Source organism: Gorilla gorilla, chromosome 13, assembly GCF_029281585.2.
Source record: "Gorilla gorilla gorilla isolate KB3781 chromosome 13, NHGRI_mGorGor1-v2.1_pri, whole genome shotgun sequence".
NCBI lineage: Eukaryota > Metazoa > Chordata > Mammalia > Primates > Hominidae > Gorilla > Gorilla gorilla.
The window spans coordinates 89324936-89350220 of NC_073237.2; the positions used below are offsets into that span (position 1 = coordinate 89324936).

Genomic DNA, 25285 nt, shown 5'->3' on the forward strand with positions numbered 1-25285 from the left:
ATACCTCTTTACAAAACTGCAAGTATTGACTATGCAAAACAGTAACAGTACTATTCTGGGAGGTTTAAAATGTATGCAAAATTTAAAATAATGGAAATAATAATGCAAAAATGGGAGGCAGTAAATAGAATTAAAGTGTTTTAGTATCCTAGCATTATTAAGGAGATAAAATAGTAAGTTCAAGATGGATGTTTTAATATCTGGGGTAACAAACAGTAAACGAATTATAACAAGTAAACAAAGGAAAAAATTAAAGAGTAAAAAAATTATGTAATATAAGAATTCAAGAAAGGAATGAAAAAATAGGTAGTTCAAATAAAAACTAGGCCGGGCGTGGTGGCTCACACCTGTAATCCCAGCACTTTGGGAGGCTGAGGCAGGCAGATCATGAGGTCAGGAGATCGAGACCATCCTGGCTAACACGGTGAAACCCGGTATCTACTAAAAATATAAAAAAATTAGCTGGGTGTGGTGGCGGGCACCTGTAGTCCCAGCTACTCAGGAGGCTGAGGCAGGAGAATGGTGTGAACCCAGGAGATGGAGGTTGCAGTGAGCCAAGACTGCACCACTGCACCACTGCACTCCAGCCTGGGCGACAGAGCGAGACTCCATCTCAAAAATAAAATAAAATAAAATAAAAACTAATAGTAAGGTGGTATATATAAATTCAAGTATATTAGTAATTACATTAAGTGTAAATGCATTAAACACTCAAGTTAAAAGCAAGGATTGAGACTTCTGGTTCTAAAAAACAAAACAAAAAAAGAGTGCATTCCACCCAATTCCTCCTGCTAATTAGCTAAAAATCTAGAAAAATACATAAAGCATCTATCAGAAGACTCACTGGTGGAGAAAAGAAAGTAGAACCTAAGGACTTAAAAAACAACACAGTAGTGAGTTCCCTAGAGGGAACTTAGAGGGAGAGAGGGAGCTCCTACATATTGCAAAATGAGTACTAGAGGAGCTTGCAACCTGGAAGAACCAATGAGCACAGACAAAAAAGGCCTCCCCAAAGCATACATTTTCCAGCCAAATAATTTGAAATAGGGCAGCACTGCAGGATGGGACCTTTTGACTACACATACCTACAAAGTTCAAAGTACCAAAGAACACCCTCACTTCTGACACCTACTGCAAGCAGAGGGATTTCCCAGGATCACCTGTACTTCTGACACCAATTCCAAGTCAGGGGTCCCCAGGACCACCCTCAGGTTCCACAATTCACAGAAGAACTCACAGAAATTAGAAAAGCCATAATACTCGTGGCTATGGTGTTATATAGTGGCTTTGCAATGAAAGGATACAGATCAAAATCAGCCAAGGGAAGATGTGCTTAGTGCAGGGTCAATGAGAGTTCCAGGTGTGAGCTTCCAGTGGTTTTCTCCCAGTGGAGTCATATGGACAGCACTTCTCCCAGCAATGATGTGTGATGATAATATGCATTGAGTATTGCCAACTGGGGAAGTTCACTTGAGCCTTGATGTCCAGAGTTTTTACTGAGACTTGATCATGTGGACATGAATGACTCCCACTGTGGCTGATCTTAGTCTCCAGCCCCTCCAGAGCTGATATTGCATGGCCAAAGGTACCCCACTATAAACCACATGTTGGCATAGAATATTCAGTGTGGCCCAAAGCTCCTACCATAAATCACACTGTCATTATATACTATCTTGCATGGCCCAAGCAAGGCCTGCAGGACATTTCAAAGATTTAGAGGTTACCTCCCAGGAGCTGAGTGCAAAGGCCAAACCTCTCTTTGGGCAAAGTTAATCCTTTACTGCACAACAATATACTTGAGGCCGGGCGTGGTGGCTCACGCCTGTAATCCCAGCACTTTGGGAGGCCGAGGCAGGCGGATCACAAGGTCAGGAGATCGAGACCATCCTGGCTAACATGGTGAAACCCCATCTCTACTAAAAAAATACAAAAAACTAGCTGGGCATGGTGGCGGGCGCCTGTAGTCCCAGCTACTTGAGAGGCTGAGGCAGGAGAATGGCGTGAACCCGGGAGGCGGAGCTTGCAGTGAGCTGAGATCACACCAGTGCACTCCAGCCTGGGCGACAGAGCAAGACTCCATCTCAAAAAAAAAAACAAAAAACAAAACAAACAAAAAAAACCCAGTATACTCGAGGTGAAAACTACAAAAGATGCATCCTTTGCCTTCTTCACAAACAATGTGACTCCAAAGATGGTGGGGTGGAGCTCTCTCAACCATCCCAACTGCATTAGCTCAAAGAGAGGTAGCACCCCTCTTGCCTCTCCAGCAGGCATTATATAGACTGTATTGGCTAACCCTACCCCAAATTAAGTGAATGACAGTAAAGAAGAAGTAGCTACCTTCTCCTTCCAATAGAGAGTGGAGGATGGATTATGGAGAAAGTTATAAAAAGGGGTTCTTTAAATACATGTATGATGACCTGGGCACACCTACGAGCAGCCCATGTATAAAATGAATCAGAATCAACATAGAAAAAGCTTTCAGGGCTGAACTAGGGTGTGGGATACTGTCCAGGTTTCAAATTAGCTTCTGGGTAGCACAAAAATGAGGGAGACCAAAATAGAACTGCAAAGACTTTCAAAACTAAGTTGAATTTGAAATACAGCCCATAAAAATAGACTAAGACATGCACTCTAAACCTAAATGTGTTGACAACTGCTAAAATAGAGGATTTGAAGGAGAAGACAGAATCTCATAACATGATATTCAGAATGTCCTGAATAAAGCCAGAATTATTCATCATCTTAAGAACCAAGAAAATCTGAAATCAAATGAGAAAAGAGCATCAACAGATAGCAACACTCAGATGAATCAGATGTTGGAATTATTTGACAAGGATTTAAAGTAGCTAACTAAAAGTGTTGCAACAAGCAGCTGTAAATAGTGTTGAATCAAGTGGAAATATATAAATTCTCAGCAAAGAAATAGAAGGTATGAGGAAGAACAAAATGAAAATTTTAGAACCAAAAAATACAGTAAGTGAAATTAAAAACCTCACTGGATGATCTCAACAGCAGAATGGAGATCCAAAGAATAGAATCAGTTACCTCAGTTACCTGTAAGATAGATAAATAGAAATTATCCAATCTGAACAATAGAAAAAATAATTGATGAAATGATTGTTTCATCAATTCCCTCAGGCTGTATTCAGCCTAAGGGATCCAGCGGGACAATAACAGAACAGCCAACAATCATTTCAGCAGTCCTAGAAGGAATGAAAAAGTAGGATGGGAGACTGGAAAAAGATTTGAAGAAATAATAGCTGAAAACCTCCCAAATCTGGTAAAAGGCATAAATGTACAGATTCAAGTCGCTGACCAAATCTCCAAAAGGAAAACCTCAAATAAATCCATGTCTAGATACATTGTAAGATTTATAAAATCCAAATTTAAGAATACAACCTGAAAACAGTCAGAGAGAAATGACACATTACATGTAGGGAAAGGGCAATTTGAACAAGAATGACTTTCTCACTAAAAACCACAGATGTCAAAAGGAAGTGGGACCATATTTTTTAAGTGCTGAAGGGAAAGAGCTGTCAATATTGAATTCAATATCCAGTGAAAATAAAATAGGCTCTGTTTAAATTCTCTTAAACTTAATTCTGAGGAATTACCTGCCATTGGTAGTTGAGAAAGAAGTCTGAAAAAAAAAATAAAAAAGAATTAACTGCCATACATTTATTAAGCATAATTACTTAGGTAATTCTTAGGAATTACCTGCCATATATTTACTAAGCAAGATGTTCAGAACTTTATGTTGTGAACATCTTCACAACTTTACACAATATGCTTCAAGACATCAAAGAACTTAACAACAACTTTCTAAGATATTATAAAGGGCATAAGAGATGTGCAAAGCATAGCATGACCCCAAATAGAGAGAAGAAAATTCTACATGGAGTGTAAGACTAAGTTCTGTAGAGTTGATGAAACTTAAGCTTAATCTTGGGAGATGACATGTTTAATGCAAGCAGAGTAGGGCAAAGTGATTTTTAGAAGGGAGCAGCATGAGCAAAGGTATAAAGACAGGAAAATACATGATAAATTCAGGGAACCACAAATTAGTCTGCATAATGAGAAGTCTGTATGCAGTGAAGGAAAGGTGTTTATGAGGAAATTTCAGTAGAAGTATGCTGGCATGAGATCATGCAACTATTTTTCCTCCAATAGATAATGGACTGCCATTAAAGTAATTTATATATAGAGAAAAGATGATTAGATTTATGTTTACAACTGCCAAGAAGATGCTGGCCAGGTTGTGGAGAAATAGGAACGCTTTTACACTGTTAGTGGGAATGTAAATTTGTTCAACCATTGTGGAAGACAGTGTGGTGATTCCTCAAAGATTTAGAACTGGAAATACCATTTGACCCAGCAATCCCATTACTGGTTATATACCCAAAGGAATATAAATCATTCTATTATAAAGATACACACATGCATATGTTCATTGCGGCACTATTCACAATAGCAAAGACATGGAATCAACCCAAATGCCCATCAGTGATAGACTGGATAAAGAAAATGTGGCACATATACATCATGGAATACTATGCAGCCAAAAAAAGGAATGAGATCATATCCTTTGCAGGGACATGCAGGGAGCTGGAAGCCATTATCCTCAGCAAACTAATGCAGGAACAGAAAACCAAACACTACATGTTCTTACTTATAAGTGGGAGCTGAACAATGTGAACACATGGACACAGGGAGGGGAACAACACTCACTGGGGCCTGTTGGGGAAGGGTGCGGGGTGGGAGAGCATTAGGGAAAAAAGCTAATGCATGCTGGGCTTAATACCTAGGTGATGGCTTGATAGGTGCAGCAAACCATCATGACACACATTTACCTATGCAACAAACCTGCACATCCTGCACATGTACCCTAGAACTTAAAATAAAAAATAAAAAAAGACTATCAAGAAACAGCAGGGAGAATACATTTGAATGAGCAAGAGTGGAAGTCTAGGCAATATTTCATGTGAAAGAATTAAAACACCTAAGTTAGGGAGAAAATATTATTTAACAGGAATATGGAAAAAGAAATTGGTGTAGATAATAGGTAATTAGAATTGATAGATGGAGTAAGAAAAAGGAGGAACTAAAGTGAAATTCTCAATTATTCGTTTTGTATACTCTGAGATTATAGTGTCATATACTGAAGTAGAGATTGATGAATGGAAAAGGTTGGAGAAAGGGAACCAGATGAAATCACTTATGTTTTGCACATATTGAGATTACAGGGATTAAACATGTAGGCAGGCATATTATAGGACGTTAGGCAGAGGCCTAGAGTGGAGATAAAGATTTGGGAGTCACCAGTAGATAATTAATAACTAAAATCATCTGAGTAAATGAGACTGCTTGAGAAGACACCTGATAAAGGAGAATGTAAAGGAAAGAATCTGAAAAAGTTACCAGCATTGAAGAAGAGGTGTCAGCAATAAAAACTGAGAAATCGGACAGAGCCAGGAGAGAGTAACGTCTTAGAATGTATGTGGGGATTAGTTGATGGGGTTGAATGCCAAGATGGATGAAAAAAGCAAAAGACAGATAAATTTTGGCTTTTGTATTTAGGAGATGTGACAGTGATAGCTAGTTGTCTTCCAACATACACTCATCCTTTCTTCCCTAATAACAGAACATGAATTCTTAGCTGGCTACTCTGAGTAAGACTTTCTTTTCCCAGCCCACCTTAAATGTAACTAGAAAACTATACTTTGGCCACAGAGATACAGGCGATACTTCTGAGATGGCATTTTTTAAAGGAGAAGGTGTGAGTGCCCCTTTCCTCCCTAACTTCCCCATGCTGCTGGCCTGGAACGCTGACTCAGTTAATGCAACCCCAGCAAATCTCGGGAACTATCAAGTGACGTGAGGTTAAAATCACAAAATGAGAATGACATAGAGAACAACAACAACAAAAAACCGGTGTATGAATTTGTGAAGACACCAGGCCCTGAATGAATACTTTCAGACTTCTTTTGCTTCTTTTGTGTTTAAGCCCGTAATTTTTAGATTTCTGTTATACTAAAATGCATTTTGCCAGACAATTCTAATAAAATAGATAGAAACTGGGTTGCAATTACAGACTCTTAAGCTTTTAAGCAAAAAATTCAGTACCTCGTAATAGCAAAAAGATCAGTACTTCAGGAAAATATAATTCATATTTTGAATGACAATCTAAAATACATAAAACAAAAGTTGACAAAATTACATGGAGAAATTTATAAACCTACACACGCATGGGAGACTTCCCAACTCCCCCTCCCTACTCAGAGATTTTAACCAGATTACATTCAGTAATCACTAGATATAGCAACAAAAATTTGGCACATATAGGAAAATTTCTGCAAGAAAATTGACAAGCCAGTTACAAAGGAGATGAGATCTCACACATAAAACAAATATGCAATACTCAAAAAATAAGGATTATACAGAAGATCTGAACAACACAAATAAGCTTTTTGTGATGTAGATAGAAATCACACACACACACACACACACACACACACACACACAGAAAGAGAGAGAAAGAGAGAGAGAGAGAGAACGAGAGAGAGTATATTCATCATTATATTAGGGGACCATACATGAATGACAGTGTGATAGTACACAAAATGTAAAAAGAACATAAATGTAACAACAGGCTGGGTGCAGTGGCACATGCCTGTAATCCCAGTACTTTGGGAGGCCAAGGCAGGAGGATTGCTTGAGTCCACGAGTTTGAGACCAGCCTGGGCAACATAGTGAGACCTTGTTTCTATAAAAAATCAAAACAAAAACAACAACAAAAAGCAATACAAACTACAGACAACTCAGTTAAAAAAAAGGGGGGAATGAATCAAGCAATTCTCAAAAGAAGTGTACATGACAATGAAATTCTGAAAAACTGTTCAATCACATTAGCAACCAGGGAAATGCTAATTAAATCCAAAATGAGATACCTCTGCAAACTCCCCAAGATGGCTAAAATTGTAAAGATTGAAAACACCAAGTACTGGTAAAGATACAAAGTAGTAAACATATCTGCACACTACTGGTAGGAATACAAATTGGCGTAACAAACTTTGCAAAGCTGTATGACATCATATACTAAAGTTGGAGAGGGGCCAGGTGCAGTGGCTCAGGCCTGTAATCCTAGCACTTTAGGAGGCCAAGGCAGGAGGATTGCTTGAGAGCAGGAGTTCAAGACTAGCCTGCGCAACATAGCAAGACGCCGTCTCTACAAAAAGAAAAAAAAAAAATTAGCCAGGCATGGTGGCATGCGTCTATAATCCCAGCTACTTGGGAGGCAGGGGAAGCAGGATCACTTGAGCCCTGAAAGTTGAGGCTGTAGTGAGCTGGGATCACAGCATTGCACTCCACTCAGCTTGGGTGACAGAGCAACACCTTGCCTTTGGATAGAAATAACTTCTGAAAGAAATGTTCACAAGAGCATATTTCATAATGCATTTTATATTTCTCCATAGTAAAGGCTTAAAAATAAATGAAAATAAAATAATAATGGTACAGAAATGCATATGGTATACCATCTTCTGTGGAAAGAACATAATACTTTTCCTATTTGTTTTTGTCTATATAATGACACTTTGAACACACACTAAAAAAAATTAGTTATCCAGATTGAGGACATGGGCTGATAGGAAAAGAAAGAGGGAGATTTTTCACTATGTACTTATTTTCTTACTTTTAAATCATATGCATGTATTACCCATTCAAAATACTCATCTGACAAAGGTCTAATATCCAGATTCTACAGGGAACTTAAAAACACATTTACAAGAAAAAAAACAACCCCATAAAAAGTGGGTGAAGGATATGAACAGACACTTCTCAAAAGAAGACATTTATGTGGCCAACAATCATACGAAAAAAAGCTCAACATCACTGATCATTAGAGAAATACAAATCAAAACCACAATGAGATACCATCTCATGCCAGTCAGAATGGCTATTATTAAAAAGTCAAGAAACAATAGATGCTGGTGAGGCTGTGGAGAAATAGGAACACTTTTACACTGTTGGTGGGAATGTAAATTAGTTCAACCATTGTGGAAGACAGTGTGGCAATTCCTCAAGGATCTAGAACCAGAAATACCAGTTGACCCAGCCATCCCATTATTGGGTATATACCCAAAGGAATATAAATCATTCTACTATAAAGACACATGCACACGTATGTTTACTGCAGCAGTATTTACAATAGCAAAGACACAGAACCAACCCAAATGCCCAGCAATGATAGACTGGATAAAGAAAATGTGGTACATATACAACATGGAATAGTATGCAGCCATAAAAAGGAATCAGATCACATCCTTTGCAGGGACATGGATGAAGCTGGAAACCATCATTCTCAGCAAACTAACACAGGAACAGAAATCCGAACACTGCATGTTCTCACTCATAAGTGGGAGTTGAACAATGAGAACACACAGACACAGGGCAGGGAACAAGCCACACCAGGGCCTATCGAGGGGTGGGGGGATAAGGGGAGAGAGAGCATTAGGACAAATAGCAAATGCATGCAGGCTTCAAACCTAGATGATGGGGGCCGGGCGTGGTGGCTCACACCTGTAATCCCAGCAATTTGGGAGGCCAAGGTGGGTGGATCACCTGAGGTCGGGAGTTTGAGACCAGCCTGACTGGAGAAACCGTGTCTCTACTAGAAATACAAAATTAGCCGGGCACAGTGGCTCAAGCCTGTAATCTCATCACTTTGGGAGGCTGAGGCGGGTGGATCACGAGGTCAGGAGATCGAGACCCTCCTGGCTAACACAGTGAAACCCTGTCTCTACTAAAAAAATTTAAAGAAAATTAGCCAGGCCTGGTGGCAGGCGCCTGTAGTCCCAGCTACTCGGGAGGCTGAGGCAGAAGAATCCCTTGAACCCGGGAGGCAGAGGTTGTGGTGAGCTGAGATTGCGCCATTGCACTCCAGCCTGGGCAACAAGAGCGAAACTCTATCTCAAAAAACAAAGCAAAACAAAACAACAACAACAACAAAAAAACAAACCTAGATGACAGGTTGATAGGTGCAGCAAACCACCATGGCACGCGTATACCTATGTAACAAACCTGCACGTTCTGCACATGTATCCTGGAACTTAAAGTAAAATTTTAAAAAAAGAAAATATTGCACCCATGAATATTAGAAAGATCATTCAGAAGTGAAGAAGAGTCCTTGAAATTAAAAATATAATATTAATGAGAAACTCAGTAACCTGAAACTTTCCATGATGCTGCACTGAGCACATCTTCTCTGGCTGATTTTAATCCATGTCCTCTTTCTGTAATGAACTATAAGCATGAGTATAATGGCTTTCCTGAGTTGTGTAAGTCCTTCTCATGAATTATTGAAACTGAGGGTGGTCTTGGAGACTCCTGAGCTTGCAGTTTCTGTCATAAGTGAGGGTAGTCTTAGAGACGCCTAAATAATTTTACTTGGGCTTGTATCTGAGTGTCAATAGGGCTGTATTCCTTCTGGAGGTTCTAAAGGAATATCAATTTCCTTGATTTTTCTAGCTTCTAGAGGCCACCTGTATTCTTTGGCCTTAAAACAACACAAATTTTTCACTATTCTGGAGGTCATATATCCAAAATAGGTCCTGCTGGGCTGCACTCCTTCTGGAGACTCTACAGGACAATCCATTTCTATGTCTTACCCAGCTTCTTGAGACTCAAGAGATCTAACATTTGAGAAACATGAGGAGAATTCCTAGTATCATGTGGAAGGGACAGCCCATGCCAGTAGCTGAGTATCAGATAGAGAGTAACTATGAGCAGGTCAACAACTCCAAGAGGAGTTTCTTTAAAGAGCTGAAATGAATAGCATGTAATCTAGAGCCAACGGCCTGGGTCTTATTTTCCTGGCTTCATCATTCAGGAGCTGTATGATCTTGGGCAAATTCCTTCTCTGTGTAACAGTTTTCCTCCTCTGTAAAATGAGAATAATGATTATAGATAGCTGTCTTTGTTTACTGTTACTATAAAGGAACACCTGAGCCTGGGTAATTTATAAAGAAAAGACATTTATTTGGCCCATGGTTCTGCAGGCTGTGCAAGAAGCATGGCATCAGCATCTGCATCTGGGGAGGGTCTTCAAGCTGCTTCCATTCATTGAAGAAGGGGAAGAGAAGCCGGTGTGTGCAGAGATCATATGGCAAAAGAGGAAGAAAGAGAGAGCGAATGGGAGGTGGCAAACTCTTCTCAACAACCAACTCTCAGGAACTCATAAGATTGAGAACTCACCACCTCCCCAGAGAGGGCATTAATCTATTCATGAGGGATCTGTCCCCATGACCCAAACACTTCCCGTTATGCCCTACCTCCTACACTGGGATCAAACTTCTCTTTTATTTTTAAAATTTCTTTTTATTTATTTATTTTTGTAAGAGACAGGGTCTCGCCATATTACCTAGGCTGATCTCAAAGTCCTGGCCTCAAGTGATCCTCCTACCTTGGCTTCCTGAATAGCTGGGATTACACACAAGCCACCGCGCCTGGCTTGGGGGATCAAATTTCAGCATGAGATTTGGAGAGGATAAATATCCAAACCATAGCAAAAACTCGTAGGGGTTGTGACTGAATTAGTTAATAGAGAATGCTTATAGTGCCTGGTATATAGTAAGCACTATATTAATGTTTATATTATATTACTGTTATTATTTAATATATTTTAATATATTGAGAAGGTATTTATATACCTGGGAAGACTAGAGATGAATTACTGATATGTATAATATATATTGTACATGTATGTATGGAAAACAAAACAAATGATTAAGCCAGACACTTATAATTTCAGGTAAAACAAAAAGCACTGCATAAAAAGTAAATGGCTCACTTGTGAATATTGTTAAAATAATCATCATAATAAAATGCAGCCTATTGATTTACCCCAAATTATGATATACCCATATTAGGCTGGGCGCAGTGGCTCACGCCTATAATTCCAGCACTTTGGGAGGCTAAGGTGGGCAGATCGCTTGAGCCCAGGAGTTCAAAGACCAGCCTGGGCAACATGGTGAAACCCCATCTCTACTAAATAAATAAATAAATAAATAAATAAAATACCCATATTAGACGGAGGGTACATGAGAAATGTGTACCTGAGTGTCAAGGGCCTGAGTGTCTGAAAGAGAGCTAATTCCTTCTTTCCATTGTGTTGTCTGTAGATAACTGCTTAAAACTGAAAGCCTAGAAATACCAATACAAACATGTTATTTAGACATATGAAAGTAAACAGCAAAAGATACTAAACTGAGTTCAAAGTGATTACCTTTGAGAAGCTGAAATTTGAAGAGGAAGAGAGCAGATGACAACTGTTTTATTCTAAGAAACCACAAAGAACAATTTGACTAAGTAAATATAGGTAAAACTTTCACGTATTTTTAAAAGTTCAAATGCAAAGGACAAAGAGGCAGTTATAACTGAACAAAACATATAAGACTATGCTTAATATATGAAGTCCTCTGTTCAAACTCAATAAACTGGATTCCACTCCTGGAAAGTTACAGTAGATGCACTTGTCTCTATTCATCCTGTTAAGTTCATCTACAAACCATAGACATTATCCATCAAACCAACATACAGGTCCCTCTCCCTCTCCCTCTCCCTCTCCCCACGGTCTCCCTCTCCCTCTCTTTCCACGGTCTCCCTCTGATGCCGAGCCGAAGCTGGACGGTACTGCTGCCATCTCAGCTCACTGCAACCTCCCTGCCTGATTCTCCTGCCTCAGCCTGCCGAGTGCCTGCGATTGCAGGCGCGCGCCGCCACGCCTGACTGGTTTTCGTATTTTTTTGGTGGAGACGGGGTTTCACTGTGTCGGCCGGGCTGGTCTCCAGCTCCTAACCGCGAGTGATCTGCCAACCTCCGCCTCCCGAGGTGCCGGGATTGCAGACAGAGTCTCGTTAACTCAGTGCTCAATGGTGCCCAGGCTGGAGTGCAGTGGCGTGATCTCGGCCCGCTACAACCACCTCCCAGCCGCCTGCCTTGGCCTCCCAAAGTGCCGAGATTGCAGCCTCTGCCCCGCCGCGACCCCGTCTGGGAAGTGAGGAGCGTCTCTGCCTGGCCGCCCATCGTCTGGGATGTGAGGAGCCCCTCTGCCTGGCTGCCCAATCTGGAAAGTGAGGAGCATCTCTGCCCGGCCGCCATCCCATCTAGGAAGTGAGGAGCACCTCTTCCCGGCTGCCATCACATCCTGGAAGTGAGGAGCATCTCTGCCCGGCCGCCCGTCATCTGAGATGTGGGGAGCACCTCTGCCCTGCCGCCCCGTCCGGGATGTGAGGAGCGTCTCCGCCCGGCCGCCCCGTCTGAGAAGTGAGGAGACCCTCTGCCTGGCAACCGCCCCCTCTGAGAAGTGAGGAGCCCCTCCACCCGGCAGCCACCCCGTCTGAGAAGTGAGGAGCCCCTCCGCCCAGCAGCCACCCCGTCTGGGAAGTGAGGAGCGTCTCCGCCCGGCAGCCACCTCGTCCGGGAGGGAGGTTGGGGGGCCAGCCCCCCGCCCGGCCAGCCGCCCTGTCCGGGAGGGAGGTGGGGGGGTCAGCCCCCCGCCCGGCCAGCCGCCCCGTCCAGGAGGTGAGGGGCGCCTCTGCCCGGCCGCCCCTACTGGGAAGTGAGGAGCCCCTCTGCCCGGCCAGCCGCTCCGTCCGGGAGGGAGGTGGGGGGATCAGCCCCCCGCCCGGCCAGCCGCCCCGTCCCGGAGGGAGGTGGGGGGGTCAGATCCCCGCCCGGCCAGCCGCCCCGTCTGGGAGGTGAGGGGCGCCTCTGCCCGGCCGCTCCTACTGGGAAGTGAGGAGCCCTTCTGCCCGGCCAGCCGCCCCGTCCAGGAGGGAGGTGGGGTGGGTCAGCCCCCCGCCCGGCCAGCCGCCCAGTCCGGGAGGTGAGGGGCGCCTCTGCCCGGCCGCCCCTACTGGGAAGTGAGGAGCCCCTCTGCCCGGCCAGCCGCCCCGTCCGGGAGGGAGGTGGGGGGGTCAGCCCCCCGCCCGGCCAGCCGCCCCGTCCGGGAGGGAGGTGGGGGGGTCAGTCCCCCACCCTGCCAGCCGCCCCGTCCGGGAGGGAGGTGGGGGGGTCAGCCCCCCGCCTGGCCAGCTGCCCCGTCCGGGAGGTGAGGGGCGCCTCTGCCCAGCCGCCCCTACTGGGAAGTGAGGAGCCCCTCTGCCCTGCCAGCCGCCCCGTCCGGGAGGGAGGTGGGGGGGTCAGCCCCCTGCCCGGCCAGCCGACCTGTCGGGGAAGTGAGGGGCGCCTCTGCCCGGCCGCCCCTACTGGGAAGTGAGGAGCCCCTCTGCCCGGCCAGCCGCCCCGTCCGGGAGGGAGGTGGGGGGGCCAGCCCCCCGCCCGGCCAGCCGCCCTGTCCGGGAGGGAGGTGGGGGGGTCAGCCCCCCGCCCGGCCAGCAGCCCCGTCCGGGAGGGAGGTGGGGGGGTTAGCCCCCCGCCCGGCCAGCCGCCCCGTCCGGGAGGTGAGGGGCGCCTCTGCCCGGCCGCCCCTACTGGGAAGTGAGGAGCCCCTCTGCCCGGCCAGCCGCTCCGTCGGGGAGGGAGATGGGGGGATCAGCCCCCCGCCCGGCCAGCCGCCCCGTCCGGGAGGTGAGGGGCGCCTCTGCCCGGCCGCCCCTACTGGGAAGTGAGGAGCCCCTCTGCCCGGCCAGCCGCCCCGTCCGGGAGGGAGGTGGGGTGGGTCAGCCCCCCGCCCGGCCAGCCGCCCCGTCCGGGAGGTGAGGGGCGCCTCTGCCCGGCCGCCCCTACTGGGAAGAGAGGAGCCCCTCTGCCCGGCCAGCCGCCCCGTCCGGGAGGGAGGTGGGGGGATCAGCCCCCCGCCCGGCCAGCCGCCCCGTCCGGGAGGTGAGGGGCGCCTCTGCCCGGCCGCCCCTACTGGGAAGTGAGGAGCCCCTCTGCCCGGCCAGCCGCCCCGTCCGGGAGGGAGGTGGGGGGGTCAGCCCCCCGCCTGGCCAGCCGCCCCGTCCGGGAGGTGAGGGGCGCCTCTGCCCGGCCGCCCCTACTGGGAAGTCAGGAGCCCCTTTGCCCGGCCACCACCCCATCTGGGAGGTGTACCCAACAGCTCATTGAGAACGGGCCATGATGACAATGGCGGTTTTGTGGAATAGAAAGGGGGGAAAGGTGGGGAAAAGATTGAGAAATCGGATGGTTGCCGTGTCTGTGTAGAGGGAGGTAGACATGGGAGACTTTTCATTTTGTTCTGTACTAAGAAAAATTCTTCTGCCTTGGGATCCTGTTGGTCTGTGACCTTACCCCCAACCCTGTGCTCTCTGAAACATGTGCTGTATCCACTCAGGGTTGAATGGATTAAGGGCGGTGCAAGATGTGCTTTGTTAAACAGATGCTTGAAGGCAGCAGGCTCGTTAAGAGTCATCACCACTCCCTAATCTCAAGTACCCAGGGACACAAACACTGCAGAAGGCCACAGGGTCCTCTGCCTAGGAAAACCAGAGAACTTTGTTCACTTGTTTATCTGCTGACCTTCCCTCCACTATTGTCCTGTGACCCTGCCAAATCCCCCTCTGCGAGAAACACCCAAGAATGATCAATAAAAAATAAAAATAAATAAATAAATAAATAAAAAAGAAAGTTTTTAGAAAAAAAAAAAACCAACATACAGAGACTCTGAAAGGTAAAGAAAAATAGGCACCCTGGCTAGGGGCCTCAGGAACCAGGGAAGTAAACACTAATAAGCTCTCTGTGTCTTTCGGCCTCATATAGATAGCTCTGACCAGGTGTTTGAAAAACCTACAATCCAGAAACATCAACAAGTGCATACAAAAAGGCCTGGAAAAAAGTGTTTTCTCTAGCTAAAAGACCAGGAAAGGGGCAACAGAGAAAAATTAAAAACTTTTAGACAAAACCTACTCCAACCAAATACCACAGATTATAAAACAACAAAAAACTGTGGGCTTGATTCATCTCTCATCAGCAAAGACTCAGTGGGTAGCCTAGACTCCTGTATTTGCCTGGCTGCCTGGTGATGCCCCTCCACTGCAATAAGGTAGTATGAGAAAAGCCAACTGGGGAGCTGGGACTTTCATCTCTGCACAGTGGTAATGGGTAGCTTTCTTGCCATGCCAGCGGGAGCCACCTCAGGGCTGGACTTCCATTCCTACCTAGCAGTAATGCGACACTCTTCCCATCACGACAGATGTGGTGTGAGAAGATGTCAAATGAAAATCCAAGACCTTCTTCACTCTGAGAGGTAATGAGGCCCTATCCAACCTAACAATATCAGAGAAGACAGCATGAAGAGCAGAAACAAGGTACCCTCTCCTTTCAGACAAGGTGATGTCACCAGAGGTCTACTGGGGAGCCTGAACTGCCAACCCCAACTAGCAGTAATGAGGTGTCTCTCTCCCCACAGACTGTCAACAGAGTTCAAGTAGGGAACCTGCAAATTCACATCCACCTGGCAGTAGTACAGCAAGGCCCCCCAATTCCCACACTGGCCCAGAGGACGCCTGCTAAAAAAGAGGACTCAAATAAGATCTAGAGTCTCATAATGCCCAAGGTTTCCACAATACATTACAAAATCATTTGTAAAACCAAGAACCAGGAAAATTTCAACTTGAATAAGGAAACAACCAATCAACCGATACTAAAACTGAAGTGATGCATGTTATCAGAATTATTTCATAAGGATTTTAAAGTAGTCCTCATAAAAATGTTTTAACAAGCATATGAACACACTTGAAACAAAAAACTTCAACAAAGAAATAGAGAAGAGATGAAAAAACCAAATGAAAATTTTAGAATTAAAAAATAACCAATATTAAAAACTCAATAGATGGGCTCAAAAGAATGGAGACAACAGAAGAAATATTCTGAGTACCTGAAAATAAAATAGAAATGATCTAATCTAAAGAATGGAGAGAAAACAGACTGAGAAAAAAAGGAACAGAACCTCAGAGACATGTGGGACAATAACAAAAAATCTAACATTTGTGTCATTGGAGTTCCAGAAAAAGAAAAAGAAGAGAAAGGAATGGGGGCTGAACAAGTATTTGAAGAAATAATGAATGAAAATTTCTGAAACTTCCCGAAAGATATACACTTACAGATAGAAGCTGGGCAAATCCCAAAAAGGATAAAACCAAAGAAATTCACACTAAGAAAGAATTATAGTGAAACTTGTGAAAACTACAGACAAAGAAAGAATGCTGAAAGCATTCAGAGAGTAACTACACATTACCCACAGGGGAAAAACAATTTGAATGACAATGTGAGATACTAAGAACCATGGCTCCCCAAAGATGTTCACATCCTAATTCCCAGAAATTGTGAATATGTTAGGTTGCATGGCAAAAGGGAATTCAGGTTTCAGATCAAATCTAGGTGGCTAAATCGGCTGTCCTTAAAATAGGAAGATTAATTATCTTAGATTATCTGGGTGGGCTGAATATATCACAAATTTGCTTAAAAGTTAAAGCAGGAGGGCCAGGCGCGGTGGCTCATGCCTGTAATCCCAATACTTTGGGAGGGCCAACGTGGGCGGATCACCTGAGGTTGGGAGTTTGAGACCAGCCTGACCAACATGGAGAAACCCCGTCTCTACTAAAACATACAAAATTAGCAGGGCGTGGTGGCACATGCCTGTAATACCAGCTACTCGGAAAGGTGAGGCAGGAGAATCGCTGGAACCCGGAAGGCGGAGGTTGCAGTGAGCCAAGATCGCGCCATTGCACTACAGCCTGGGCAACAAGAGCAAATCTCTGCCTCAAAAAAAAAAAAAAAAAAAAAGTTAAAGCAGAGGCAATAAAAGAGAGTCAGAGAAAGATGCGACTACAAAAGAGTGGTCAGAGAGACACAATGTTGATGGCTTTGAAGTTGGAGGAAAGGGCTACAAACTGTGAAATGTGGGCACCCACTAGAAGCTAGAAAAGTCATAGAAAATAGAAACAGATTCTTTCTTACAGCCTGTAGAAAGGAATACTGCCCTCTTGACACCTTGGTTTTAGTTCAGTGAGACCCATGTTGGCCTTCTAAAATATAGAACTGTAAAAAAAAAAAAAGTTATTTTTAAGCAACTAAATTTTTGATAATTTATTTCAGCAGCAATAGAAAATTAACATGCAGTTTTAACTAATATCTCATCAGAAACTTTGGAGGCCAGAAGGAAGTAGCACATTTTTCAAGTGCTAAAAAAAAAAAAAAAAAAGACTATCAACTTAGAATTTTGGATCAGGCAAAAATATCCTTCAGGAGAATGTGGAAATCAAGACATTCTCAGTCCTCCAAAAATTCGTATGTTTAGGCTGTAACCCCTAATGTAACTGTATTTGGAGATAGGGCTTTTAAGAGGCAATTACGGTTAAACAAGGTAGGGGTCCTAATCTGATAAGACAGGTGGCCTTACAGAGAGAGATTCTCTCTCCATAGGCAGGCAGGCAGGCAGGCAGGCAGGCAGGCAGGCAGGCAGGCGGTCACTAGGGAATGGCCTGTGAGCACATAGTGAGAATCTGGTTTTCATCTACAAGCCAGGAAGAGAGCCCTCATCAGAACCTGACCATACTTGCACCCTGATCTCTCAGTTCCAGCCTCCCAGAACTGTGAGAAAATAAATTTTTGTTGTTTATTCCACCCAGTCTGTGGTACTTTGTTATGGCAGCCTGAGCTGACTAAGACAACTACTAACAGCTCTGCACACATAAATTTGACAACTTAGATGAAAGGGACCAGTTCCTGAAAACACACAAACTACCACAACCCTCTCAATATTAAATAGACAATGTGAATAGCCCTGTAACACTTAAAGAAACTGAGTTTGTAATCTTAAAACTTCCAAAAAAGAAATCTCTAGGCCCAGACAGTTTCTCTGGAGAATTCTACCAAATATTTGAAGAATTAACATAATTAACATAAATTCTACACAGTTTTTTCCAGAAAACAGAAGAGAAGGGCATACTTCCCAGTTTATTGTGTGAGGCTATGATTTCCCTGACACAAAAACTGGACAAAGTATAGAAAAAGAAAACACAAACTATACACAATCTCTGGCAGAATAATCAATATAAAGGAACACATTCCAACTTATTTTATGAGGCCAGGGTTATCGTGATACCTAAACCAGAAATAGTACCAAAAGAAAAAACAGAGAGACAGAAAGAAAAAAAAAAGCGATATCCTTCATAAATATGATACAAAAACCCTTAACAAAATATTAGCAAATACAAATAATTTAAAAAGTATATACCACAACCAAGTGGAGTTTATTCCATGGATGCAACGCTGGTTCAATATTAAAAAATCAATCAATGTAATCTACCATACCAACAGACTCAAGAAGTAAAATCACATGATCATGTCAATTGGTACAGAAATAGCATTTAACAAAATTCAACTCCCATTCACGATAAAACCTCAAGGTTGTTTCAGAAAGTGGTCCTTGGACAAGGAGCATTGATGTTCTGTGGAAATTTGTGAGAAATAAAAATTCTCATATCCCATCCCATAGCTACTAAATCAGAATCTGAATTCAAATGCAAGTAAAGTGTCAGAAGCACTGTTCTATAAGACAGCAACAGAAAAACTGTTAGTGCACGTTCTTTCTTTCTTTCTTTCTTTCTTTCTTTTTTTTGAGACAGAGTTTTGCTCTTGTTGCCCAGGCTGGAGTGCAAAGGCGCAATCTCGGCTTACTGCAACCTCCGCCTCCTGGGTTAAAGCAATTCTCCTGCCTCAGCCTCCTGGGTAGCTGGGATTACAGGCGACCGCCACCACACCTGGCTAATTTTTGTATTTTTAGTGCAGACAGGGTTTCACCTTGTTGGCCAGGTTGGTCTGGAACTCCTGATCTCATGTGATCCACCTGCCTCGACCTCCCAAAGTGCTGGGACTACAGGTGTGAGCCACCGCGCCTGGCCTGTTAGTGCACTTTCAGTAGGGTTGTTGTTGAAGACTGCTCTGTCATTAACCATCTGAAGATCTATCAAAAAATTTCTCAAACATCAAGAACCATGACATCTTTACTACAGATGAAATAAATTACTTGTTAATTTTATTAATATAAACTATGTATCCAATTTCCATTATTGCTATGTCTTTCAGGAAGATCAGAGACAATTTAACAGTTCAAAGTTCATGACTGTGTAAGACCATATATTCTAAACTTGACTTGGGGCTGACAGTCTCTTCTTCATTTTATCTGATCTTAGTTTTTATTTATTTAGTCTTGTCATCTTACTATAGGGATTGTTAGATGTCTCCTAAAATCCACTAAAAGTAAAAGAAAGCAACAAATAAACAGATGAACAAATAAGAACTCACCAGGGACTTGGTCATTTTTGGCTCTTCGGACAAAGGGGCAGAGATCTGAGAAAACAGATGGGTAGAGGTACCCATGAGAGAAGGAACTGTGCCAATGTCACACATGGACACATACATCATTTAGTGCCCTTGCACCTTACTCAAAAATTTATTTCTGGAACTACCACATTAAAATATCATCCCATCCCATATTGTACAAAGATTTAAGTGCAAAAGTTGTACCATAACATGGTTAATAAAAAAGAAAGATTAGAAACGTTTAGATATTCAATAATTGTGGATTGCTTAAATACTTTATAAAATATCCAAAGGATACACTGTTCTATTACGTTATTATACTATCTGATTTCACAGGCCCTTCAAGTTATCATCAACCCTGGTACCTAACTCCTCACTACCACTCTTCAATCTGCTCTAAGTGTCAATTGGTGCCCAGAGACTACTCCCAGAAGCCATTACTGAAACCTCAGATTCACTGATTTCCATGCCTTGCTGCCCATGAGCCCTGCATCACTCATCCTACAATACCTGATCACAGAGTCTTCAATTCCTCTACCCTATTGGTCCTGGCTCTCTACCAATCAATCCCACATCCCCATGACTGGCCTCTATGCCTGTATGACTACCCATCATGCATCTCCATCAGCCATCCCAAGAGTCCCAATCCTAGGCACACCTGTATCTGCACTGGGGCCTTAGCACACATACACATCTCCCACCACTGACACAACTAGGCTATAAGCTCCTCCACATACACAAACAGGAACTCAATCAATGAACAAATCAGGGGAAATTCTTGCATGTACAGAATAAATTTATAAATAGAAAACACTTCTAAATCTAATTGTGAAAAACCAGACTATTTATAGAGGAAAAATGAAGGAAAGAAGAAAACTCTTCATCTGCAGTACTGAAAGCTAAATGATGTCGGAAATAGCATCTAAAAGACCACTTCTCTGTCAGGGCCAGAGAGACATTTTCAGAAATAAAAGCACTTGCAGAGTATCTCTATCTTTGAGAGAAACACTGGAAGAAGTAGTCCAAATAAATGTAAAATGAACCACACAATAAATCTTGAATAGGAAAATATTGTTTAGCAGTAATTCTTGCAAAAGATTTATAATTATAAAAAAGGAAAATGTGACAATGTGATAAAGAGGCCACTAAAGAGAAAATTAATAATACCCTATGATAAAACATTCCTAATAATCTCAGGAAAAAAAACAGAAAAAATGGGGTGCAGAATGGAAACAATGAGCAGAAATTTCATCAATCCAGTGAAAATATTATGTAAAGAAAAGGCAGAAAATAAAAAGAGCTAAATAGTAAACATCAAATGGAAGGCATAAAATCAGATAAATCATTATCACACTAAACTGAGATGTAAAATTCTATTAACAGAGACTATAAGTTGGATTTGAAAAAAGCAAAAGTATCTATTGTAAACAAATAGGTAATCTGACACAGAGACAAATAGGATACAAAATAAAGCTCTGGGCAAAGACATCATCCAAATGCAATGAAAGTAAAAACAAGGGTGGCAATGTGAGTATCAACGTGGAATTCGATGTTAAAAAGTGTTTTTCTTTTTTCTTTTTGGTTGAAAAAAGGGATCCTATAATACCACTTAATACATGAAAAAGGATAAAAAATGCACTAACCATTAAGTGTATGTATGCCCATCCCTCAGATGCACAAATAAAATTAGCAAAAAAGCACATACAACTGCAAAATGAACTATTAAAAGTGATTTTTATTGTATCTCTTCCAGAATATGAAACAAGTAGATCAAAATTAGGAAAGATAAAGATTTGAAAAATACCAACAAGCAAGACTTAATTAAAGAGAATTTTGGTCCATACAACAAAATATAATTTTTCTTTTATATCTGTTGAACAAAGTTCATTGAGTAACTTGGCTTCAAAGAAAATCTTGATAAATTGTTAAAAGTTGAGACTTGATAGTCTGCATTTTCTGACAATACGATAAAATAAAAAACAGCTAAAACATACTTTAATAATTTGGGAATGAATAAACTCTCCTAAATAAGAATCAAAGGGAAACATCAAAATGAACTTACGCATTTCATAGATAAAGATGTACTTAAAGAAACTTTACAACCCTAAATGTATCCCGCATAAAACTTAAGAAAATAAGGGAAAGAACAACAAATTACATCAAAAAGTGGGAAAAAGAGAAAGTACCTAAAAAGAAAAAGAGAAAAAAATTAATATTAAAAGAGTAGGGAGTATTTTATTGGACATTTCAAAATGTCCAATAAAACAGATAAACCTTTCAGACGCTTGATTCTTTTTAAATAGAGAAAGAATGAATGATATATAAATATAATAACCGTAATGATAAAGGAGCTACTAGTCTGGATATGAAAGAGAACAAAATGGAAATGGAAACATGCAATTCTATGTAATATATTCTTTAAATCTTTAGCAAAATATATCATTATAATGAAACAGAAACGAAAATATAAACAGATCGGTACGTATAAAAGAGAGGAAACTAATTAAGATGTGCATCATTCACACTCCTCAGATCCCTCCTTAGTTCCCACAGTCATCCTCCCCCACAACCCCACAGTCCGCACTCACTCTGCCCTCAGATCAACCACCAGACAGAGACCCCCAATCCGTCCTCACTCCGCCTGCAGATCCACCACCAGAGACCCCTCAATGCCCCCTCACTCCTCCCTCAGATCCACCATCAGAGATCGCTCCGACTTCCACTATTCCATCCACTGACCGACCCCATCACTGACCGGAAGGCTCAGAACAGACATCAGAGATTCTTCTTGCTCAGTCCACAGATGCTGCCATCCCTCTACTCACCTGCCCCTCACCCACGTCCTCTCAGGACAGTGGTCATTTGCCTCGGGAGGTGACTTTAGTCGCAAGAACCAGAACAGGACCCACTTCCTTTTTCTCAATGCCTCCCAGGCCTAGAGGTACTTCTTACAGCGCTGCCTGGGTTTGCGCATGCTCAGCAGTCTTCATGGCCTGAAGGTTGCCAGTAATCAACATGGCGCTTTGCCAAACAGGCTCCCGTTTCAGCGGCTTAGGCTGGGCGCCAGTATGGCGGCGCCCATGTAGACACTCTGGCCTGTGGGCGGCCATGTTGAGGTCATGTAGAGACTGAGGGGCTGAGGGTTGTCCAAAGGAAAGGAAGCAAGCAGAGGTGTGTCCCATCATACTAAGCCAGGACACAATCAAAGCCTATCACCTCAGGTTACAGTCTTTCTCCAATGCTTCTGTGGACACAACAACACTGTTAATCAACAGGAACTAATCAGCATTTATGTAACACCGCAAACGCAGCCGAATACACATTTTATTCGTGTCGATGGGACATTTAGCAAGATGTGAAGTAACCTGGGCCATAAAACAAATCTCAGCAAATTTAAAACAACTGAAATCATACAGTTTGTTCTCTGAACACAATAGAATTAAACTAGAAATCAATAACAGGAAGATAAAAGGAAAATCTCCAAACACGTGAAAACACATGCTAAATAATCCATTGTTCAGAGAGAAAGTCTCAAATTTTTAAAATACATTGAAATGAATGAAAGTGAAAGTGAATGAATTTTTAAAATACATTGAAATGAATGACAGTGAAATACAACATATCAAAATTTGTGGGATGTGGCTAAATCAGTGGTGAGAGAAAAATGTATACCACTAAGGGCTTACATTAGAAAAGAAAAAAATTTCAAAGCAATAACCAAGCTCACTCACATACTAGAAAAAGAAGAGCAAAATAAACCTAAAGCAAGTGAAAGAAAGGAAATAATAAGGATAAGAAGATGACTCAATAAAATGTAAAAAGAAAAATAGAGAAAAACCGATGAACAAAAGCTCGTTCTATAGATGTTAATAAAATTGACAAATCTGTAGAGGAGACACAAAATATCAATATCCAGAATGAAACAGGAGATACCACTGTAGACCATGACGAAATCAAAAGAATAAAGAGAATACTACAAACAACTCTACAAACATAAATTTCACAACATAGACGAAATGCATTAATTCTTGAAAAAGCACAAATTCTCTCTTACATGAAATAGTTATGTTGAATAGCCCTAGAACTGAAGTCATAATTTGAAATATCTGAAAAAGAAATCTTCAGGCCTGGATAGCTAGATCAGAGAATTCTAACAAACATTTAAAGGTTAACACGAATTATATCCAGTCTCTTCCAGAATAAAGAATAGAAAGAAGACAATAGAAAGATATCCCAACTCATGAGGCCAGTGTTACTCTGATATCAGAGCTAAAGACAGAAGAAGAAGAAAAGAAATCAGTATTCTTCATGAATATAGATGGAAAAATTCTCAACCAAATAATAGCAAAAATAATTCAACAATATATAAAAATAACTACAAACCATGAACAAGTGATATTTATTCCAGGAATAAAAAGTTGTTTTGGTATTCAAAAATCAATTTGTGTAACCCCCCACATTAGCAAGCTAAAGATAAGCATATTACATGATTATATCAATGCAGGAAAAGCATTTGAGAAAATTCAACACCCATTTATAATGAAAAAAAACTTTCAGGAATTAGGAACAGAGGTATACTTTCTAACTTTTAAGTTAGAAAAAAATCTACAGCTAACATCAAACTAAAAGATGAAAAAGACTGAATGCCTTCCTGTTCAGTTTGGGAAGAAGGAAAATATGTCTGTGCTCATCATTTTTATTCTACACAGCTCTGGAAGACCCAGCTAGCTGACAAAAATTCTCTCCATAACCAGACTCTAGCCATGCTCCTTTGAACTCTCTTGTCAACTAAACCCTGGCTTTTGGGCTTTTGTGTTGTCTATGAATTGCCCAATATTAGTAAGAATCCTAGCAAGGCAATTTAGTCAGAATCCTCCATCTTCGTATCTGATCACCATTGATATCTAATTGGTTTTCTTATTGTCTACCATCCCCAGGTGATATCTGATCACTCTGGCATGGCTTCAGCAAGAATTCTGTGAGGTCAGTTTAGCCAGATTCCCTCCTATTGGTAATTTTCTGTACACTACCACCCCTCCACCCTGCTCTGTGGCTATAACATTTCTATTCAGAGGGAAACCTGAATATATGGAAACTGGAGATTACTGCAAGACCCTATTGCAGTAATCTCTATATCCACTGCAATAATCCCTCTGAATAACGTTTGTCTTACTATTTTTTAACAGGTGTCACGAATAGTTTTTTCTATGATACAGCTCAACAAAACAAGTCTGAAATAGAAGAATAAAGTGGGAGGAATTATTCTACCCAATTTTTTAACTTTTTACACAGCTACAGAAATCAAGACAGTGTGGTATTGGCAGGGGTATAGACAGTTCAATAAAACAGAATTGAGAATTCAGAAATATTTCCATACAAGTACAACCAACTGACTTTTGAAAAAGGTGCAATATCAATTCAATGGTACAGTGGTTCTGGAGCAGTTAGACACCATAGACAAAACAATGAACCTCAATCTAACCTCATGTCTTTATTTTAAAAAAAAAGGATCAGCCGGGCGTGGTGGCTCACGCCTGTAATCCCAGCACTTTGGGAGGCCAAGGCGGGTGGATCACGAGGTCAGGAGATCGAGACCATCCTGGCTAACAAGGTGAAACCCTGTCTCTACTAAAAATACAAAAAAATTAACTGGGCGTGGTGGCAGGTGCCTGTAGTCCCAGCTACTGGGGAGGCTGAGAGAGGAGAATGGCGTGAACCCAGGAGGTGGAGCTTGCAGTGAGCTGAGATGGCGCCACTGCACTCCAGCCTGGGTGACAGAGCGAGACTCCCTCTCAAAAAAAGAAAAAAAAAGATCATAGATCTCAATGTAAAAATATGAAATTTAATGATAAATTCTTCAGGTCCTAGGACTTGATGAATAATTATTAGACATGACACCAGAAAAGCACAATTAATTATGAGAATTTATTAATTGGATGTTATCAAAATTTAAAACTTTTGCCCTGCATAAGAACCTGTTAATAAAAAGACAAGGTAA

General features: G+C 42.1%; 1 protein-coding gene across 4 annotated transcripts in view; it reads right to left on the reverse strand.

Annotated features, from left to right (window-relative positions):
• The window catches only part of ZNF484 (zinc finger protein 484), a 37279-nt gene extending 14980 nt beyond the window's left edge, over window positions 1-22299 (reverse strand). The window contains exons 1-3 of one of the 4 annotated variants that reach the window (XM_063696561.1): window positions 22113-22292; window positions 19270-19314; window positions 3618-3643 (exon numbers count right to left, since the gene is read on the reverse strand). Coding sequence is in view for 1 of the 4 variants with exons in the window: in XM_019032996.4 (XP_018888541.4) it covers window positions 19270-19284 (15 nt within the window). In the remaining 3 variants the exon portion in view is untranslated. Of the gene's footprint in view, window positions 1-3617; window positions 3644-11114; window positions 12167-19269; window positions 19315-22112 lie in introns of those variants that run through there. The other 3 variants (XM_019032996.4, XM_063696563.1, XM_063696562.1) reach the window with 3 other exon arrangements.
• Between the last annotated feature and the right edge of the window lie 2986 nt (window positions 22300-25285).